This window comes from Pseudochaenichthys georgianus, chromosome 4 (genome assembly GCF_902827115.2).
Source record: "Pseudochaenichthys georgianus chromosome 4, fPseGeo1.2, whole genome shotgun sequence".
Lineage (NCBI taxonomy): Eukaryota > Metazoa > Chordata > Actinopteri > Perciformes > Channichthyidae > Pseudochaenichthys > Pseudochaenichthys georgianus.
In genome coordinates this window covers 22,299,939-22,320,089 of record NC_047506.1, presented here as the reverse complement: position 1 = coordinate 22,320,089, position 20,151 = coordinate 22,299,939, and the positions used below count along the sequence as shown (strand labels likewise).

Sequence of the window (20,151 nt, the reverse complement as noted above, 5' to 3'; positions counted from 1 at the left end):
GCGCCTCCAGGAACAAACAAGAGAATGATTTTCATTCCTTGAGAAACAACTTTGTAAACTACATTTCTTTCATAAGAATAAGAGATTGTTAGATATTGATTTTCAGTTTAATGATGAGATAACATAAGGAGCACTTTTTATTGTAGATATCTGCATACCTGCACTATTATCTATTTTATTGTGTTGCACTGTTGGAGGAGCCTGTGACCTAAGCATGTAATTGTCATAACTACACTGTAGCTATGTACAAATGACAATGAAAGCCTTGAATCTTGACCCTCATAAAGTTGCCCCCCTGTTGTTGTGAGCCTGTTGCGATCCTCCAGACTCCCTCGCTAACAGGTGCCGAGGCCCAAAGAGCTGCTCATTAAGATCCTTTTACAAGCACCATCACACAGTCATTACCATTCTGACACAGCATGTGTGAAACAACACATTATCACCCAATTACATGTCAGACGCCTGGTCCCGATTCACTACACACTTTCTCCCCAACTGTCACCCTGCATACCACACATGTTACAATAGTGTTTTCAGCTTATACATTTGTGGATAAATGGTCTTATACAAATATTTATGATGTGTTGCTGAACTTCATGTGGGTAAGGTATGTTCATGGAAGGTTCACTGATACATTTGTACACTTTTATCAATGCAAATTCTGGCGTTTTTGGACAAGTTTGAGGAATTTGCTCATGTTAAACTGGCACCAAGTTACACTGTATACAAACGTATCCATCTGGAGTCCAAAGAATCTGGAAAGATAAAACTGTGTCTGGTCCCATCCATGTCAGTCCCGTATGTTTAAGTCTCGCAGGCCTTTTCATTTGTCAGGACTCACCTTGTGACCTGTGGCAGTGCACACAGCCCATTGTCAGTCTCCTCTCTCCGTTAATGAAAAGCAGAGGGCTGCTCTGTCGTCAGCTGCTAATAATGCAGCATTAAGTCCACATGGCTCTCTGTTGGGCTGCCTGTTATACATTCAAACCTTTCATCTGCACCAGCAATGTACAATGCGATCACCATATTTTAGATGGGAAAAACTTTTTAAGAACTGTCTGTTTACAGTCTTTTATATTAAGGGCCAGCAACGTTGGGATTGTTTATTTAATAAATAATACACCTACAGCAGCAGTAGCCACCCCATAGATGTTTATCTTTTTATGACATTTTTTCTTAATGCATGGTTCATGAACAGGAATTGATAGAGCCAAACAACCGGAAACATACTAATAGTCTTTTTTCTTTTCACAGGGTCTGAGTTTCCCCAGGACCCCAGTGTGATAGCTACCTCTTCATGGAACATCTCTGATGGTAAAGTCACACATAAACAAACGCAAACACACAAAGCAGGTGTCCATTTCAACACGTTCTTCACAAACATCTTTAGAGAAAAACTGGAATACTAAAACATCCGCTAAACATGATGATACAGTCTGCTCACATGGCAATTAACACGTGCGTCAAACTGTTATCCCACATGCGCTGTCTGAAGAAATACACATCCTTTCAGAATGGTCACCTTTTGCAACCCAGAGAACGACCCTTGTTCCAGCGTGAGCCACTGTTGAGGATAATTGATGGAAGGAATTTCACATTGATCCACTCAACATGTGGGAATAAAGCCACAGGTGCACTGCCTTTCCCTAATTTCCACTGACCTACTTTAAGCAACATCTAAAAGTGGCGCTTAATATGTGCTGGTGCTCACTAAATCTTTTTACACTCTGCTCCAGTATGGTCAAATTATTTATTTTGGATAGATATGACTCTTGGAGCTGCCCAGGTTTAGATCAGCACATCCTGACAGAGGAAGCTTTAAAAGCTGCTGTTCTCCTGTCAGCAATGCAGGATTCAGATCCTAAAGTTTTTCTGGATAAACTAAACTTCTTCTTGCACCGAGTTATCAGTCAAATCTCACCCTCTCTCCTCAGTTTCCCCGGGGCTTGAAGCGCCAACATCCGCCTAATCTCCCACGAAGTTATCCTGACTTGGAAGTATCTCAACCTGAGACTCTATTGAACTTGACCTTTATTTTAGCTCTCTAATTTTGCCTGGTCTGTTTAGCTCAACTCTTGCAAAGCCAAATCTCCCACAACATCCGTCCCCACAGCAGATTATGTGTACACAATAACAGACATTGTTAAACACAGGCAAAAAAAAGACGGTAGTTTCTGCACATGATTGAGCCGTTGACAAATGATTATGGAGACCAATCAGGGATGTTTAAAAAGTCATAAATACAATGAGGAGTAGTTCCAAACAAATCATAGACAGCTTTATTTTTCCAATACAACATGAAATATAAAAACCTACAAAGGCTACACGTGTGTGTTCGCGCATAGTAGTGCATCTGTGTATGTGAGATCAGCCCTGTGTCTAACATCTGTTTCTTATCGGATGGATGGATTGTGATTGCACCACTTGTTTTGTCTGCAGGCAGGGAATGGTTTTGATTGACCGAGTAGACAGCATTCAGGTAGCATGGCTCTATCGGCATGCATCAGTAGCAGGAAGTTATCATGCTGAAAGAGGCTCATTATTCGGCTGAAATCAGGGGTGATGATAGTTTAGTAAACTCATTTTCCCTCAGGCTTTCGTTCATTCTTCCCTTCTTTGTTTTATTTCGTCTGTTTTTCTTCCTTTCCTCATCCTCTTCTTCTCTGTTGGAGAGTGTCCTACATTTTAATGAAATGTACCTTTAACCTTAGCTGGCAATGTTACAGTCCCAGCTCCTCAGTGTATCTACAGTGTGTTTATTGTGCAGCCACTCAGGTGTCTGTGTCTTGCTGAGAACAGAATGCCTCGCACGGCTCTGCCTTCAGTAATACACTACATCCACATATAGAAATCCAACGTCTGCAATGAGATGAAAAGGTATTGTGTAACTTTCCTAGTTTGGAACATGTATAGTTTGTGTCCGTTGCAGTTGTGGGGGTGTGTGTTTACGTTTGTGTGTCAGTGTTTGATTGTACAAAACCACTGCAAGTAAATGCAGGCTGATGACAGGCCACCATTTAGTCGCCTGCCACATTAAAGGGACAGTCCGCAGCAACGGTTTGAGTTTCACAGTACTCCTGGTGCCAAATACCACAACACTCACCACGAGACAATTACATACAGAGCGGCTTTGTTGTACAGACACTGGCAGGACATCTTTCTCCTTTTCACCTCTCTTCCCATCATCTCCTCTTGTCGCCGCCTCTTGTCTCCGCTTTCATTGATTCTGTTCCCCGCTGCTTAATGGTCAGTTATTATAACAGCTAATGAAGTGTGCAGGCAAACAGCTCCAAAGACCATTTTCTTTTCCAGTGACTCAGTTGTGACTCAGTGGGTCTGTTCTCATTTAATATATGAAGTATTTTATTTTTATTTTAAATAATATAGCTGCACTCAACAGGCACATTAAGTCATTGAGGAACAGAAAATCAATGAAGGTGATACGGTCCACTAAACTTGGTCCACTAGAACAGTGTGAGCACAGATTTCCTGCAGACCCCACATGACTGTTGATAGTTGGGAAGTCAAATTAAAACGAAAACACACCCATACAAAGAAGTAGGCATACACACACACACACACACACACACACACACACACACACACACACACACACACACACACACACACACACACACACACACACACACACACACACACACACACACACACACACACACACACACACACACACACAGTCATGTGCCCTCATTAAGACAAATGTATCGCCAAAAGCAATGACCTCTGGTTCTACCAGTATGTGTATTTACAAAATATGAATCGGTTTCATATTGTGTGTGGGTAAGTGTGTTATTAACAGGGGTTAAGACCGGACACTATTGGGAGGGTTGCAACATTTTATTCACCCTGAAAAGATCTAAAATCATGTACCTCTAAGTGTTGGGATATACAGTATATGTATATATACACAAATATAAATTACTTGTTAAATAATACAGAGACAATTTAAAATCATAGCAGGAAAATAAATGGATTTATTGGCATGACAGAAAGCTGAATCCACTCACACATCAGGAGAACATAATATATATAACTATGATAATCACCTCCTAGCTAGCAAATCTTTGCTGTTACTATGAATGCTTCATTACAGTTGAAGGTCATTTGCCCTACCAATAACACTGATAACACACATCAGAGGACTCAAAATGCATTATCAAGCCTGACACCTGGGGGTATACTACGAAGCAGGATTTTCGCTTAGCCGGCTAAATTCAGGGAAAACTCCAGCTTTCCGGTCCTACGAAGCTGGTTCTCTTTTTAGCAGGCTAGATCTCCATGGTAACTTATGCTTAGCGGCTAACCTGGTCGGGACCAGGTTAGGTTGCAGGCTAAGAGCTCAACTCAGTGAAAGCACCGCCTGCTGACCAATCAGAGCTCAGTGTGCGGAGTTTAAAGCGATCAAGTCATATTACAGGAGAAAGGAAATACAGAAAAGCTGCCGTTGCAGGAAAGACGGCCGGCAAAAATCACCGACTGTGTGAACGTGAACATTAATAGAATATCACCTCCATCTTCAGAGCAATCTGACTATTATAACATTAGCGTTAAGAAAGCTTACTTAAATATCGGCCACAACATAAGTAACCGGATCAGAGTAACATTAAGTACAGTCCGCGGCATATCACTTCATAATGTATCATATATTTTCTTATCTGAGTCAGCTGAGCCGTATCTGGCCGTGCAACACTCACAGTGACACATACTGTATGCAGAAGTATTATTTTAAGCAACACATTAAGTTGACGAAACACTCGAGACAAATGTAATTAAAGTCAGATCCACTCGTCTTTTAGACGGGGCAGTGATATCATAAACCTGTTAATGTATGCATTCAAACACTTTTTCTTTTACCAGCTGTATTCACCTTGCAGGTGCAGCTATGTGGCTTTTATCCTGGATAAAGTGTTTAAGTCATGGATGTTTAAAGTTTAACTTCTTCATATGTCTAATATTATAGTTGACTTTTCATTCAGGAAGTATGACGCTGCGCTGTCAGTACGCTTCTCCATGTTTGTGATTGGTCGAATGCTCCAAATACCACCCCTTTCATGTGAACGCGCACCTAACTAGATAGGACACGGCTGGCTTGAGCGATCCACTTTATAACCCGCTTCGTAGTACAGTTTAGCGAGAGCGCGTATGTTTTGGATTAGGCCAACCGGCTAACTCAAACATATCCAGGTTAGGTTGAACCAGCTTCGTAGTACAGGCCCCTGGATTCCTGGAAATGTTTACATTCTGGACTAGTCAATAAACACTAATGAGAAACTGTTTCACAAGCAAAGTCATGGAACATTTACAGCTATTGGAAATGTCACAGTTTACTTTTGTGAGGAGTTGGCTAATGTGACAAATTGCAGTGTAAACAACACAGCAGAATAAAGTTTAATGAAAAAATATTGTTACTTAATGAAACTGACCTAATGCATCTTGATACAGAAGGACGTTGACAGAACAGTCATGTTTCCCACTACAGTACTCAAACAGTCCATTTGCCTCATGACATTTAAAAGTTACAAATGGTAATGCGATTAGACGACAGATTAGATTGAAACTCATACATATTGAACATTTTATTCCTGTTTTTGCATCCCCCTTCTGTTAGAACATGCTTCTTAATGTATAATCATGTCAGAGTTTGACCTATCAATTAGTTACAACCTATTACACTATCCACTGCAGTTTATTATCAGATGTTGCCATGATAATCGATTTAAAGGCTTGTTAACGAACAGAGTACACAGGTGCCTGTGTGAGTGTATTACGTCTTTTTTAGGTGTGTGTGTGTGTGTGTGTGTGTGTGTGTGTGTGTGTGTGTGTGTGTGTGTGTGTGTGTGTGTGTGTGTGTGTGTGTGTGTGTGTGTGTGTGTGTGTGTGTGTGTGTGTGTGTGTGTGTGTGTGTGTGTGTGTGTGTGTGTGTGTGTGTGTGTGTGTGTGTGTGTGTGTGTGTGTGTGTGTGTGTGTGTGTGTGTGTGTGTGTGTGTGTGTGTGTGTGTGTGTGTGTGTGTGTGTGTGTGTGTGTGTGTGTGCTGGCTGGCTGTCAGATATTCGCACTTTGCAGAGTTACTTATCGATATGTCTCTGAGGTCAAAGTGTTATTATTATTTATTCCTTAAATATGATATTATTTATAATAATACAAATACATTTTAAAAAGGCACTCAGTTCTGCCTTTCTGTTGCTTTCAGTAAAGTAAAACCATTTTTTGTAAAATAACTTGACTTTAAATATGATTGTATTTCTAAATAAAACACATTTTAAAGTGCAGTTTTCTTTTGATATTAAAAAAACCTCTATAATTAAATATCTCATCTTTCGCAATGTGCTCAATTGGATAAAACAACGATACATTATCAACACTATGCTGAAGAATCTTTTCTGACTGCTGTGCTGTATTGTGGAAAGAAAGGGCTGTACATATAAGGGAGACCGTTGTGTAAGAAAGGAGGACAGATAAAAAGTGGGTGAGAAGAGAGGAGAGTGCTGGTAATACAGTCCATGGTGGGAGTTTCCTCATATTGTCACACACTTGTTAGTACCACATTGCTCTGTTAAGCCTGGGGCTTTAGGGAAGAAAACGCACACACACACACACACACACACACACACACACACACACACACACACACACACACACACACACACACACACACACACACACACACACACACACACACACACACACACACACACACACACACACAGAGAGGCTGTATGCCAAGACAAATCTGCCCACTTCTCTTTTTCACATACACATTGTAGGCACTTGTTTTTCACACCTCATGACAATTTGATAGCCGCAGCCGTCGGATGTAAATAATAACCACAAGGGTTGCTATGGTGACAAAGAGTACCAGATTGTCAGAGGGTGAACTCGGTCTGTAATGCTCTCCACCCAATTTCTATTCCACTTGATATTAGGGGGCTGTTTCAAGTTTTTTTTTTTTTTTTCTCCTAAACTGACAATCAGATACTAGCAGACTCTATTTCTTCAAAAGAGTGCAACACTATGACTGCTTCTCCATTTACAGTTTGTATAGGTTTACATCATGTACACCTTAATAATCAACAAAAAATAAACCGGTATATTAAAGGTCCCATCATATGCTTTTTCTGGTTATTACCCGTCCCCTTGTGTGTTATGTAGCTTTTTCTGCATGTAAACGGTCTGCAAAGTCACAAACCCTCAAAGTACACCCTGTTGCGAGTAAAACTCTAACACAGAAAATACATGTCTATGCTGCCCCAGAACGCCTCGTTGTATATTTTTCTTTTATCATTTTTTTCTTCTGGGGCATATTGACGTCACTACATCCAAATGGACCAATTGTTCAAAATGGACCAATCCGCGGAGCTCCGCACACACACTCACTCAGACCCCACGCAGCAACCAGGAAACAACACCAGTAATCCAGCTCACACTGTCCTCTCCTCGAGCCTCAAAGAGCGGAGCAGCGAGCGGAGCAGCGAGCGGAGCAGCGAGCGGAGCAGCGAGCCGCCAACACGGCACCCAGACCCCACACAGCATTCTCATCTGTTTGTCATTACTGGTGTCATTTTCTGGTTGCTAACAAACGCCATTGTAACACATAAACACTGATGTTACTGATGTAACAGTGGTTGACTAACCAGAGCACACAGTGGGCTCATAGAGGGGGGGGGGGGGGGGGCAGGAGCTCCAACAAGGCGTGTAGGACAGAGAGTGAATACACATACTATACAGAGATGCTGAGAAACCAATGTGATTTTGGAACATTGAACAATGTAAATCTATTCTAGTAGACCTCAACAATGGAATTATGATCAGTAGAAATGGCCAAGACATGGGACCTTTTTAAAATCGAGAGCAAGACATGGAGCAAATTCACAAAAGACTGTTAACCTTGTAGTGAAAACTCTTGTTGGCGACCTGGCTTCTGAAATGTTTTTTGTAGACTAAGTTGTTAGTCTTCCAACTAATCTCGACCTCCAACTTCGAGACGAAACAGATTTCTTGAAAAAATAAATAAATCCGGATGTTATATATTTTCATTTGTGGAAAACAAGTGGTGTTGGCTATTTTATATATATATATATATATATATATATATATATGGCATAAATACCCTGACTAATGAATGTTCACGGGTTATTAAACATTGATAAGCATGGGTATCCTTGCCTATAGAGTGGCGAAGTCCCTCCCCTTCCGGGGGACCTCCATGCGACCTTATTTCGGAAAAAGTATGTATTGAAGTCAATGGAGAGAGAAAGATTATCTTTTGATCCCGTTTGAATTGTGCAACGAATTACACATATGATGTTTGTCAATTTAAAAGATAATTTTGCAAGTCAAAAAAATAAAAATGTGCCGTAAAACTGTGAAGTAACACGTTTTTTTGTGTGAAGCACTTAATGAACTACAACTCTGGTCTTCCATACGTCACCAACACCAAGATGGATGTCACGTCAGCACATTTCGCCTCTTTCTTTCAGAATGAAGCGAAAAGCATTAAAAGAGGTGAAAATCACTACAAGTCTGGCCATGTTGAGAACTGTACATACACAAACTGTGACTTTTTTGACATGGAAATTATTTTTTAAGATTGACAAACATATGTGTAATTCGTGGCACAATTCAAACGGGATCAAAAGATAATCTTTCTCTCCCCATTGACTTCAATACATAATTTTTCAGAAATAAGTTCCCATGGGGCGGAAGTAGATGGGTGTGACTTCGCCACTCTATACATGTGTGTGCCTCTTCTCAGCCTCTCCATTCACACAGATTGAATTTTGTCAGACTAGTATTTGAGATTCCCCAGAATGTGTTTTCCTCCTTTGTTTTGGTTTAGTGTGTAACCAAGAGCATTTCTGCATACCTAAGATGGGTTTTGGGGTTGAGGGAACTTTCCAGAAGTTTATTTAAGACATCAACACCAATGTTTTTCCAGAACATTAAACTCTTCGGTGGCCCTCCAAGATTGTTTTTTCCTGACCACCTTCAGGAAGAATCTGGTTTTGTAGATAAACATACAAGGCTGTTTTGATTTGTCTTGTCCAACACCATCTTTACTCAAAACACTGAGTTCTGACAGCCTCATGTTCACTCCTCAAGGTTATTTGTACTTATCTTCTCAAAAGCCGGGAAGAACACTTTTGCAGGATAAGCCATAATGAAAAGTGAAATCAGGTGTCCAACTGCATCATAACATGCACAATCAGGCTTTAAATAGGTGCGGAGTTGTTTTGCCAGTATGTTGTATTTTTAAATATCTGACTAATTGATTGCAGTAAGTGTTGCTTGGTTGATGTAATGTAGTGGGAATGCTGATACAGCATTCCAACTACTTGTTGGACTACGGACGAATTCTTTATTATTATTATTCCGCCGGGTTATTTTGTCCCTCTTCTGCTCCCACATTCCACATCGCAGAAACATCAAAACGTTCAGCTCGATCAGGAATCTTACTTTTCTCATTCATAACTTTCATAATTCCAGAGATATATTCCATAATTCATCACATTTTTAACATGGAAGTCAATGGAGAAACTCTTCAAACTTGAAAAATCTTCATGCGACTTCAACTGCTAACTGTTCCTTCATACTTTCACTCAGAAACCTCATTCCAACTTTAAGATGTTACACATCTTTCTGACATTATCTCATTACACAACTTTTAAATCAGATTCATACTTTTAGAAATATTAAACATTGTTCAGACCTTGGTAAAGAGGCCTTCTTCAGATTTTAACATTAGTGTGTATTGCGCAGCTCGTTAAGGCTAGAGTGCGTGATGTCACAGGTAGAGTGGAGGAGAGCTTGAAATTCGCCTTCATATATATTTTTAAAACCTGCCATAATTCCCAAACCCTACACTCCTTGGACATCATTTTTCATGGAAAATGTAGGAAAACATCTCTTAGCTTGACAAATTCAAAAAAAATAAGCAAAAAAATTCAACAAAATGCCTCTTGACGGCATGAAGTGACAAACACTTTCAACATGTCTCCATTAAGACCCATTGTAAATTCAGCGTGATTATTCCTCACAGCAGCAGCCGCACACCTTAAATTAATCTGCCAAAAAGGCCACATTATTGACCCGAAAGTACACAAAAAGCACACTTCAGACGCTCGGGGTCCTTGAGATGTTTCACGCGTTGAAATTTCTGTTACGGTTACTGTTATCTGTTACGGTTCAACAAAATGAGGTTTATCTCTCATTCAGATCAATGGAAAGGCTCCCCTCTCAACGATTACTGCACATCACCATGGAAACCTTTGGTCTCTGGGCTCAAGCACAGGTGTTTCATAACGTCGTTAGCTCAAACATAAACACCTGTGTGTTGGAGATATGACATAACTCAAACTGACAGGCTCAGAACGCCACCAAACATCACATGATGGTTAACACTAAAGCCCTGAACAGCTCTACATCAAATCTATGTTACGTAATGTGGTGTTACTATGGCAACGCATCCCTCGCCATAAAACACGATGTCGCTGTAACTCCAATGGACACGGTCCAATCGTCCCCCAATTTTCACTTAATAATTAATAATTTCTTACATTTATTATAGCGCTTTTTCAATGACTCAAAGCGCTTTTACATATACACACATTACACATATATCATACATGCAATGGTCAGATACTGTGGACAATACCCACAGGAGCAAGTTCAGGTGAAGTGTCTTGCCCAAGGACACACCGGCTTTACAGACGCAGCAACGGCGGGTTTCACCACTTGTATATCACCGGTCCATGCCTCAACAGCTCTACGCCAAGCGTTATGGGGTTTCATCAAATATCGTTGCCATGGTGACAGATCACTCGCCATCAAGTTAGTTAAAAAATGTGCAGTTAAAATATTCTGCTGCTTTTCCAAGCCTTTTTACTTTCTTTTCTTCTCTTATCACACATTCAAGCCCCCGGTGTTCATGTATCATTTGAAATTAAATTCTTCACTTTCTTCTTACACATTACATTTCAGCATAGCAGTTCAGCGTCAGCTTTTCAGCATAAAGCATTCCCACTAGCAATTTCTTCAGGAATTGCATTCTCTAGTTAGTTCTTGGCCTTCTACAGTGCCTTGTACAATGTCTCCCTATCCTTTTTTGACTCTTATATATCATTTTTCTTATTCTTCTCTTTCAACACCTTTCTCCTCTGTCTTCCAGGGTCCTTCTTCATCCGCCTTGAAGCTCCCATGAACAACATCACCACCTCTCTGGGCCACACAGCCGAGCTTTTCTGCCGTGTGTCCGGCAACCCACCGCCCGTCGTGCGCTGGCTGAAGAACGATGCCCCGGTGGTGCAGGAGCCTCGACGGATCTCGCATCGATCCACGCCGTACGGATCACGCCTCCGCATTCGCAACCTGGACACTACTGACACGGGCTACTTCCAGTGCATGGCCACCAACACACAGGGGACCGTGTCCACGACAGGCGTGCTCTTTGTCAAATTTGGTAAGAGCAGAGAGCAGTTTCTGCCAAGCATTTACAAGCTTGTTGGCAGGCAGATCTCACAATCAGGTTGGACACCCTTACTGTGACAAACAAGAAATGTTTTCCTACTCATCTTTTCCTTTTAGAGATCTGGCTCCTTTCAGTAACACTCCTCTCAACCTATTCTTACTTGTAGCTGGCAGCTTGTGCAGACAAAGATCTGGGAGCAATATTGTTTATCCTCTTGTAAAAAAAAAAATCCCCTTGTCTCCTTTTCCAGATCCACTCCCTACTCTCCTGCCAGGAAGGCCAACGTAAGTTTATATTTTTCCTATCCGTCTTTTAGTTCTCTATCTTCTCTCTGGCACTCTATTCATGCTGTTCTTAGAGTACTATAATCTTATAAATGCACATTGCAAATGCATAGATTTTACAATTTGCATACTTATTCATGGCTTGCAACTAAGTTTTATTCTTGATGGGTGTCAAAATCTGAGCTTGAAGTTTGCAAATGTTGTTATAGGTGGTCCTGGACCACATAAAGGCAGAAGAAGACCTAAACTAAATTTGATTTTCTATCTGTTCTGATAATCATGTGTGGGCGTGTTTTCCGATAATGTCCATAATGGAAACAAATTTAATTACAGAGAATTTGAAGGTCATGACTTTATAGATAAACTAAAGACAAAGTTGCAGTTCAGTGAATTCATTAAGGAACATACACCAACATTCCCACTGTTTGCTAACATACTGTCTGCTGATACTGTCTGAGACGAGGAAAATGCTGCATTGTGTTTCTATCTTGTACTTCTCATGGCAATGCATGGCCTCCTTTGATATATAGAGCCAGTACTCAGAAGGACTTTTTTATTGAGGACTCACTGATATTATAACACTGCTTGGTCTGTAATTTTCAATGTTATTGGTGCAGTTCTCAGTGTGGCTAAATGAATATTTAATATGCGCCTTTTAGATCCCAAATGCCTGATGTTGTATGCTGCTGTTTCCGCCCAACCATCTCAGCTCACATGGTTCACATTTGAATGTGGACTGCACACACTTAGCCGTGGGCCACAGTCGGTATGTGGACCATGAGGACTGTTGGGCGGGAGCAGAACAAAGCAGATGTTGACATCCGAAACACACTGACACAGGTCAGTGTAGTAGATGAAAACAAATAGTTTGGAGGTAACTTTTGCCAACTCTGTTTGAGAAAAAAAACAGGGCATTTTTGGGGGACTTGAAAAATAGAAATGTGGGCATACATTTGCTGTTTTAAATATAAATGAATCCCATAAGCATAGAGTAAACACCTAGTGCCAACACACACATGTAAGAAAAGTATGTATTTATTTTTATTATTTCTTTGGGTGTTTTTCCATTCTGCCCCTCCTCCATGATTTAAAATGTAAACATTTTTAATTCATTTCTCTTTAGGGCAATAATGTGACACTCATCTGCCTCCAGGGCAATAATGAAGTTATTATAATTAAGAGTGAAAGTCTTTGGTCTACTGAGCTAAGTTGATACATTTAAGTCAGAGTCTCCCTCTAAAGTATTGCGGCCTGAAATGAGCAGTATAGAAAAATGACGCACATCTGTCTTTCTTTGTGGTTTCTTTTCTATATAACTTTTTATAGTCGCCTAATTAGCTGCAAGCTGTTTGAATGTACAGTAAAACCAACCAGAGTCCTAATCTCTTTACATGCACATCAAATTAAATAGGGTAAGGAGGGTAGCAAATGAAACCAAACGTTACAAAATGTTTTAAATAATTATCCATAAGTGCTTTCCACTTTATTATTATCATGTTCTTGGCAAAAGTGCAACTCCTGCCCAAATAAAAAAATATTTTGAGTCTGTTGAACACACTTCGAACTTTCCCTGCTCCTTTGATTTTCACAGGATCAAAGGAGTTGAGCTGGATGATTTTCCCAAATTACATTAGGGAAAGGCTTGCTGCCATGTTCCATCAAAACTGCTGGCACATAATGGATATCAGACACTTACTAAATCCACTCTCACAGTGAGACGACTACACACATACACACACATTTGAGCACGAACTCATGCTCCGTTTTAAACATCTGTTTCTACCATTCCTATGTTTACATGTTTTAGATTTTTGGACACTGTGACAACACCAGCAATAAACTAAAATGGAAACAAATATTGATAAGAAAATGGGAGGATGAGTTTTTGGCTAAATTACAAGCGTTTTTGAGGATGATCATGAGGGTTCTTTAATCCAATTTCTCACAACAGAAAAATGATTTTGCAGGAATCTGATAAAGAGAAGCAAATCCATCTGGATATTTTGAAGCCTGTATATGCTTAAGTAAGTAAGTACTTTTTTGAAACCACTAAGGGTTTTGTTCTTGCCAAAGGATCATGATGCATTTTAAGTTAATTTCCAGGCTATACAAATGTATAAATGTCTTCTAAGACTTTTCAGTTATTTTCCTTAATTGGAATTAGTTCCATGAAAATCCACATGATGATGATGCAAGGCAAATACTTTGTCTGATTTTCCATCTGAGGGAATTACGTTTTTAGGACTCCTATAATCTAAACATCTCAAAGATTCCAACTCGTTGAGGTACAGCTTTCCACAACCCGGTATCACGTGTATCGGTGTAGCCGAACCGTGTATTACAATGCCGTTATATGATGACCTTCAAAGAGAAAAGCAAGTACACTCGGAATAAAGTATTATTGTATTTTTAAAAAACGTTTTCAGATTTCACATCACATAAACACCAAATCCCAGCATGCATTGCGGATAACCATCCAATCATCGACGTCTGTTCACAACGTCACGTCCGTCACATCTCCACGCATGGATTAACATCGATTTAATACATTAATGTAGCCTTTGTTTCTGCTAAAAGAGGTGTCGACCAGCTGGGGCAACAAGAAAATCGGCGTAATAGAGTGTGGCTATTACAAAAATAAATCATTAGGTCGGGGTTTGCGGTTATTTCTCCACTGTTAACAATACCGTGTAGCTGTCACGCTTTGAAAAGACGAAACCAACCGTGACATCTTCACGTCTCCCAGCAATGGTAAAGCGTCACATGTTCACGTCTCGGCGTGATACCGGGTTGGCTTTCCCACACGATAAGCTACATTATACTTTGCAAATTGGAATACATTAGGTTCACCTTGTGTTTTTTTCCCCTGCAACCTTGTGAAGGGAAGTGTTGAGCTGAAGACTAGCATGCAACCGTGAGTCTCATTACAGTCATTACAGACTTCATTTAAACGGACAGGGGCCTCCTTTGACAGCTGCCGAGCTGCGGTGGTGGTGGGCTGATTATTGCTGCTGCTCATCATTAGTGCCACGGCAAACTTATTAGCTGTAAAGTAAGGTGGCAGTCCGTCAATAAGACAAGGTCACAGAATGATGACATGTGATGACCTGCAAGCGCTTACCTCATGCCGCAGCTGTTCAAACGTCACGACTTCTAGTCTTTCTCGTCTGGTCTGAAGTTTTTGGAAAGACATCTGGTCCAAAAGCTTGTCAGTTCAAGTGAAATATACTTTTGTAACTTGCACTCTCTCCCATTTTGTCTGTGTTCAACAGAGAGCTCAGTGGCTTCCATTTTCTTGGGGCAAATTAGCCACAAATATGACTTACAAACTTGAGGGAAGATGTTTTGCCACCCACCTTGTTGAAGCTGAACATAACATGAACTTCATGTCCCCTGGGTTGTCTTTGCTTCGGTCCATCCTCTACGCTGGGCTTAAGTATACACTCTGTGTGTGTGTGTGTGTGTGTGTGTGTGTGTGTGTGTGTGTGTGTGTGTGTGTGTGTGTGTGTGTGTGTGTGTGTGTGTGTGTGTGTGTGTGTGTGTGTGTGTGTGTGTGTGTGTGTGTGTGTGTGTGTGTGTGTGTGTGTGTGTGTGTGTGTGTGTGTGTGTGTGTGTGTGTGTGTGTGTGTGTGTGTGTGTGTGTGTGTGTGTGTGTGTGTGTGTGTGTGTGTGTGTGTGTGTGATTTGCTAATAATATATATACGTAGCTGAGACCAGCAGCAGGTTAGCTTAGCTCATGATAAAAACAAAGAAAAAATGTTTCCTGGCTCAGTCTAAAGGTAGCTAAATATTTATACAAACACCTCTTAAGATCGCAGTTTAACACGTTATACCTCATTTGTTGAATCCATACAAAAAAATAATTGTAAAAGTGGCACTTTGTGGTTTTATGGGGCGTTAGCTGTTCCTTTTATATAAGCTGTTCCTTTAAATTCTCACCAAAGTCTCAAGTTCTCCTTTTGTGACTCAAATCCAAGTGTCATATTTATAAACCAGTTTATTTTCTTATACAAAGTTCATCAGAATGCCACAATTCTAGGTAAATAAGAAAAAGATCAGTGCATCGCCTCTATTTTGTGCTTTTTCTCCTCCCTCCATATTCCCCCTTCCCTTCCTCTCCTCCCCTCCTTAGAGATGTTTTAATAGAGCCAGAATAAACACAGGGTGAGGGGAAAAAGTCTCGCCTGCCAAAATTAGACCCCCAACTTTATGCGTCGCTTTCTGTGCGTGCCACACTTCCTTCATTTGTGAAAAAAAGATGGAGATGGCGGGAGAGTGAAGGGAGTGAAAGAAAAACAGTGTTAGCAGTGTAGGAGGAGGATGGTACCATTAACTCTCCTGGGTTCCATGTTGTTCTTTGAACCCCTGGTTCTGCGGGATTGGAGGCGTTCAGGTGTGATTATCTCAGCAGAAGGTTTAGCTCAGATTAGAAGCAGGAAATAACTCCTGACGAGGCCTGCGCGCATGATGCAAACCTCAGGCCAAAACTGTCCATGACGCAATTTTTCAATATAATTAATCAATGGGATTAATTCATCAGATGCGTTATGAAGGCAGGAGCTGAACTTTAAATTACTTTTATTTGTTCTTTCAGGTTTATTGTTTTTCTTTTTGTATGCTAGAGCTATTTTAATAATGTATATTAATTACACTAAAGCAATGACAGAGTTGCAAAGGAAATACATTAATAATTTATTTAGGTTTTTTGAGCTGAGACTTGTTTTATTTAATTCATATAAGTCATGATAACTTTCTTGTAGCACTCGGGGACAGGTTGGGGGGGGTTGTCAAGCATGACAGATGGCTTGTGGGTTTGTGAAAATACTTTTTGAGTTGAAATTGTGCATCATCTGCAGCTCTAATCAATATTTGTATTATAACAATGGATACAAACACATTGCATGGTGACTCTGTGTTTCCCCTCACCTCAAAGGAGCTTTAGCGTCCGTCCGCTCATTGCTTTGGTTTTAAGGCTCACAACTGCACTGTTCTGGTTCAGTATTACTGCTCTTATAAAGCCATTTTTGGCCGCACCAATCAGCTGTTTACAGAATAAAAGCTCTGATAGAGCCACTGCCCAGCTCCAGATGGATAAAGTTAGCAACTAGCTGGTAAACATAGAAGCAATTAGCAGCTACCCTCAGGAGTGGGCAGTGCTCAAAGTGAGTAAATATAGGACTTGTGTTCATTTGGTTGCCAGAAACACAACAATTCGTGTATGATTTCCAAGATACAGCTTTTTTATATACTTCGAAAAACAGTCTATATGCAACACACAGTTTCTGTCTGTGTTTACAATAGAGGGGTTTTCTCCCCATTTGAAAAGATTACTACCACTACACCCTGGCTGTCGAGGCTGTTTAAATTACTCAAAACTTTCCCCACCACTTTTCTCTCAGCACTGGCAGAAAAGCAAATCCAAAAATAGCTGCTGTTTTTTTCTTCTTTATTCTTTTCCCTCCGCCGAGCCTCTCTGTATTGGAGAATAAGGAGGAAAGGTTTAACAAAAGACTGATTTTCGGTGATTGACTTTTCTTCTGCCTGCATACCTGTTAGAAATGGTGATTGACAGTATTTGGTAGAAGCTGTGCTCTGCTGTTCTTCTGTTCATTATTCCACCTTGAATAATACCTTATTTGAACAATATTTGACTCCCAAACATTGATTTAAAACTATGACAGTTAATTCAACAATCACACATGCATGAAAGTGCTGGTTTGTTATGGTTAAGTAGCTACATCCATAAGACCTTTCTTTTCACTTTTGTACGTTTTCTATTAATTTGTCAGTAAAGATCTTAAATGTTAGGTATAATTACAAGACTTGATGTGATTACTCTAATCAGTTTGTTTAACTGTGATACTGTGTAAACACACATACAGTATGACTTTTCCTGATCTTGTGTGTGGCAATAAACCCTCTGTAATTGGCCAGCTGTGAACACACTTGGATTAAATTGACCTCAGAGCTGGCAGGACGGGCCTCACGGTGCCCCCGCTGCCAGCAGCCCACCGGCAATCCAATTATACATGAGAAGCATCAAAGAGTTAAAAACTAAGCAGTAATTTAACAGTGTATCGACAGGACTGTAGCGTGTGTCTCACCTACAGCAGTGCATGGGTTGATTGACAAATTAGTTTAAGCAGTAGTAGTTTCCAAAAATGTGTGATGGTTTGAAGATGTCAGCTTAATCTTGAAGCTTGCTCATGCTTGTTTGAAGGTATTAGGTGCTAAAATATGTGTGTACAGTAATCAAAATAGATTTATTGATACCCTGAAACATCTTATCTCTTCTCCTCTTCGCTCTACAGCAGCTGTTGTGAAAGGCTTGTACTTATCATGTCTGTGTAATTAGCATCTGATTTATTAAGACGTCAGGTAATTACACATCCGCGCTTTTTACTGTAGGTGTGTTCAGTGTAGGAGGATAAAAGGATGCCGTCAAGGGGTGTTATCAGGAAAACATCAGCAAAGTACCCAAAATCCTCATTAAGGAAGGCACAACATGTCGAAGCATCTACTTATGCTGCAATTAAGCTCTTAACTAGATTAATTATTTACAGACTTTATGGCAGAAATGTTGCTCTCAGCTTTATCTATCTCTCAAGCTCAACACCAATGTAAGTCTAAGGCATGGATGCAAATTGCCACTAGGTAAATGTCTTATAATTAATGAGATTGACAGTGCATTAGCTTTTAGATGGAAATTCGAATTTAGGCACAACTCCATGTCTGCTCTTTTTCTCTGTCAACATTTAACATCAGTTTTTGTTGATATTGTGTGCATGTATTATTGTTTTTAATTCATAATCAGTCCAGCTCCCATGCAGTCTTTTCGTGGTGCCTTCACATTTTTTCTGCAGTCTTCCTGTACATACAAGGTATTTTGATTGTACCCCTCCAACTACAGCCCTTTTAACATAACTGCACCTTTAAACCACATGCTTTTGGAAGTGTCCACACAAAATTGCACATACCCTAGACAATTCACAAGAATTCAATTATTAGATTTTCTCCAATTGTTCCAGGATTCCTCTCTATAGATGTAATTCAATGTTTGATAATAAAGGAAATATATTCTATCCAGTTTTTTTGTCCGAAGCTGGATGAGAACCTCAACAATACGACTTTGAGAAGTGACTGTGCCTGGCCAATAGGTAGTCTGGCGCATATAACCCTACATACATTTGAGATGAAGCTTCTGGGCGAGACACGGCAGGCAAAAACATCGTTTTTCAATTACTGGTCAATTTTGAGATTTTGTGCTATTTTGATTCTATAACATATTTTCTTTCAGGCTTTTGGAAGGAAAACGTACAAAATACACATTTAAGTGTTTATTTTACTATAGTTTGTCTATTTGCGTCTGTAGATTTCTCCTAAATTCACCAAAAGTTAGCATTCTAACGTAACATAAAGTACCGCGACTGCTGTGTGCACCATGTCAACAGAGGTATCGCTGGAAAGCTGTGTCTCTCCTGCACAATCTCATCGGATCCAAATATGGTCATTTCCTTTGCATCAGCAACCAATCATGAAAGCACAAAGGGGTCTTAAACCAAGAAACGAAATCTCATTGGCTGGTGTCAATTTCTGACGCGTCACGTGGTGTGCTAAAACACTTCCTGGTTAGCTTTCCGCTATAAATTGAAATCTCAAAATGGCAAAAGAACGTCGAAAAAAACGTTCACAGAGAACACGACAACAATTGTCACTTGCACGAAGCAAGGTTATACAAAAAACAAATGACCCCGAACATGAAATACCTTCACGGAGTGCGTCGAGGCGCAAGCTATCATCCAAAGAACAGGAGGGTTTAGCTAGCGCCTCACTGCAATCTTTTAAGGTCGTTTTCTCAAAATGAGTTTTTTCTCCTACTCTGAGTTCGAAATTTCAACTTCAGTAACATGTAGATACACCAAACCTTCCAGTTATATTCCTATCAATATTATGAAGGCTTTTACAGAAGGGTTTGTTCATATATCATTCATAGCCTGAATTATACAACATTGTATACCTAAAAACATGGCGAAAATTGATATTTTAGGGCTGTTGACAGTATTTTCTGATTTATGGAGTGATAAAAAGAGATATCCAATATCCCTTCTGTAAAAGCCTTAGATACTAATATGACTACAAAATGAAACAATAATTTTTAATCTGGCTTTATCCAAAATGTGTTAAAATATGTGCATATTTAATGAGATAATGGATAATTTGTATATTTAAACATGCTATTTCAGAAAACTTGTAATACAAAAGACAATTGCCTTATTGTAAGTAATTAACTGGAGAAATTTCTAGCTGATACCTTTAAGTTAAAAAAATTACCCTATTCACCTGGGGTGTCTCGCCTTAAGATGTGTGTAGATGTTACTTTT

The 20,151-nt window shown here is 40.0% G+C and overlaps 1 protein-coding gene across 1 annotated transcript in view; it reads left to right on the top strand.

The window, feature by feature from the left end:
- The window catches only part of ror1 (receptor tyrosine kinase-like orphan receptor 1), a 127,019-nt gene that overhangs the window by 78,496 nt on the left and 28,372 nt on the right, over positions 1 to 20,151 (top strand). The window contains exons 2-4 of the mRNA XM_034080324.1: positions 1,255 to 1,314; positions 11,187 to 11,477; positions 11,737 to 11,770. Coding sequence (XP_033936215.1) covers positions 1,255 to 1,314; positions 11,187 to 11,477; positions 11,737 to 11,770 — 385 coding nt within the window. The remainder of the gene's footprint in view (positions 1 to 1,254; positions 1,315 to 11,186; positions 11,478 to 11,736; positions 11,771 to 20,151) is intronic.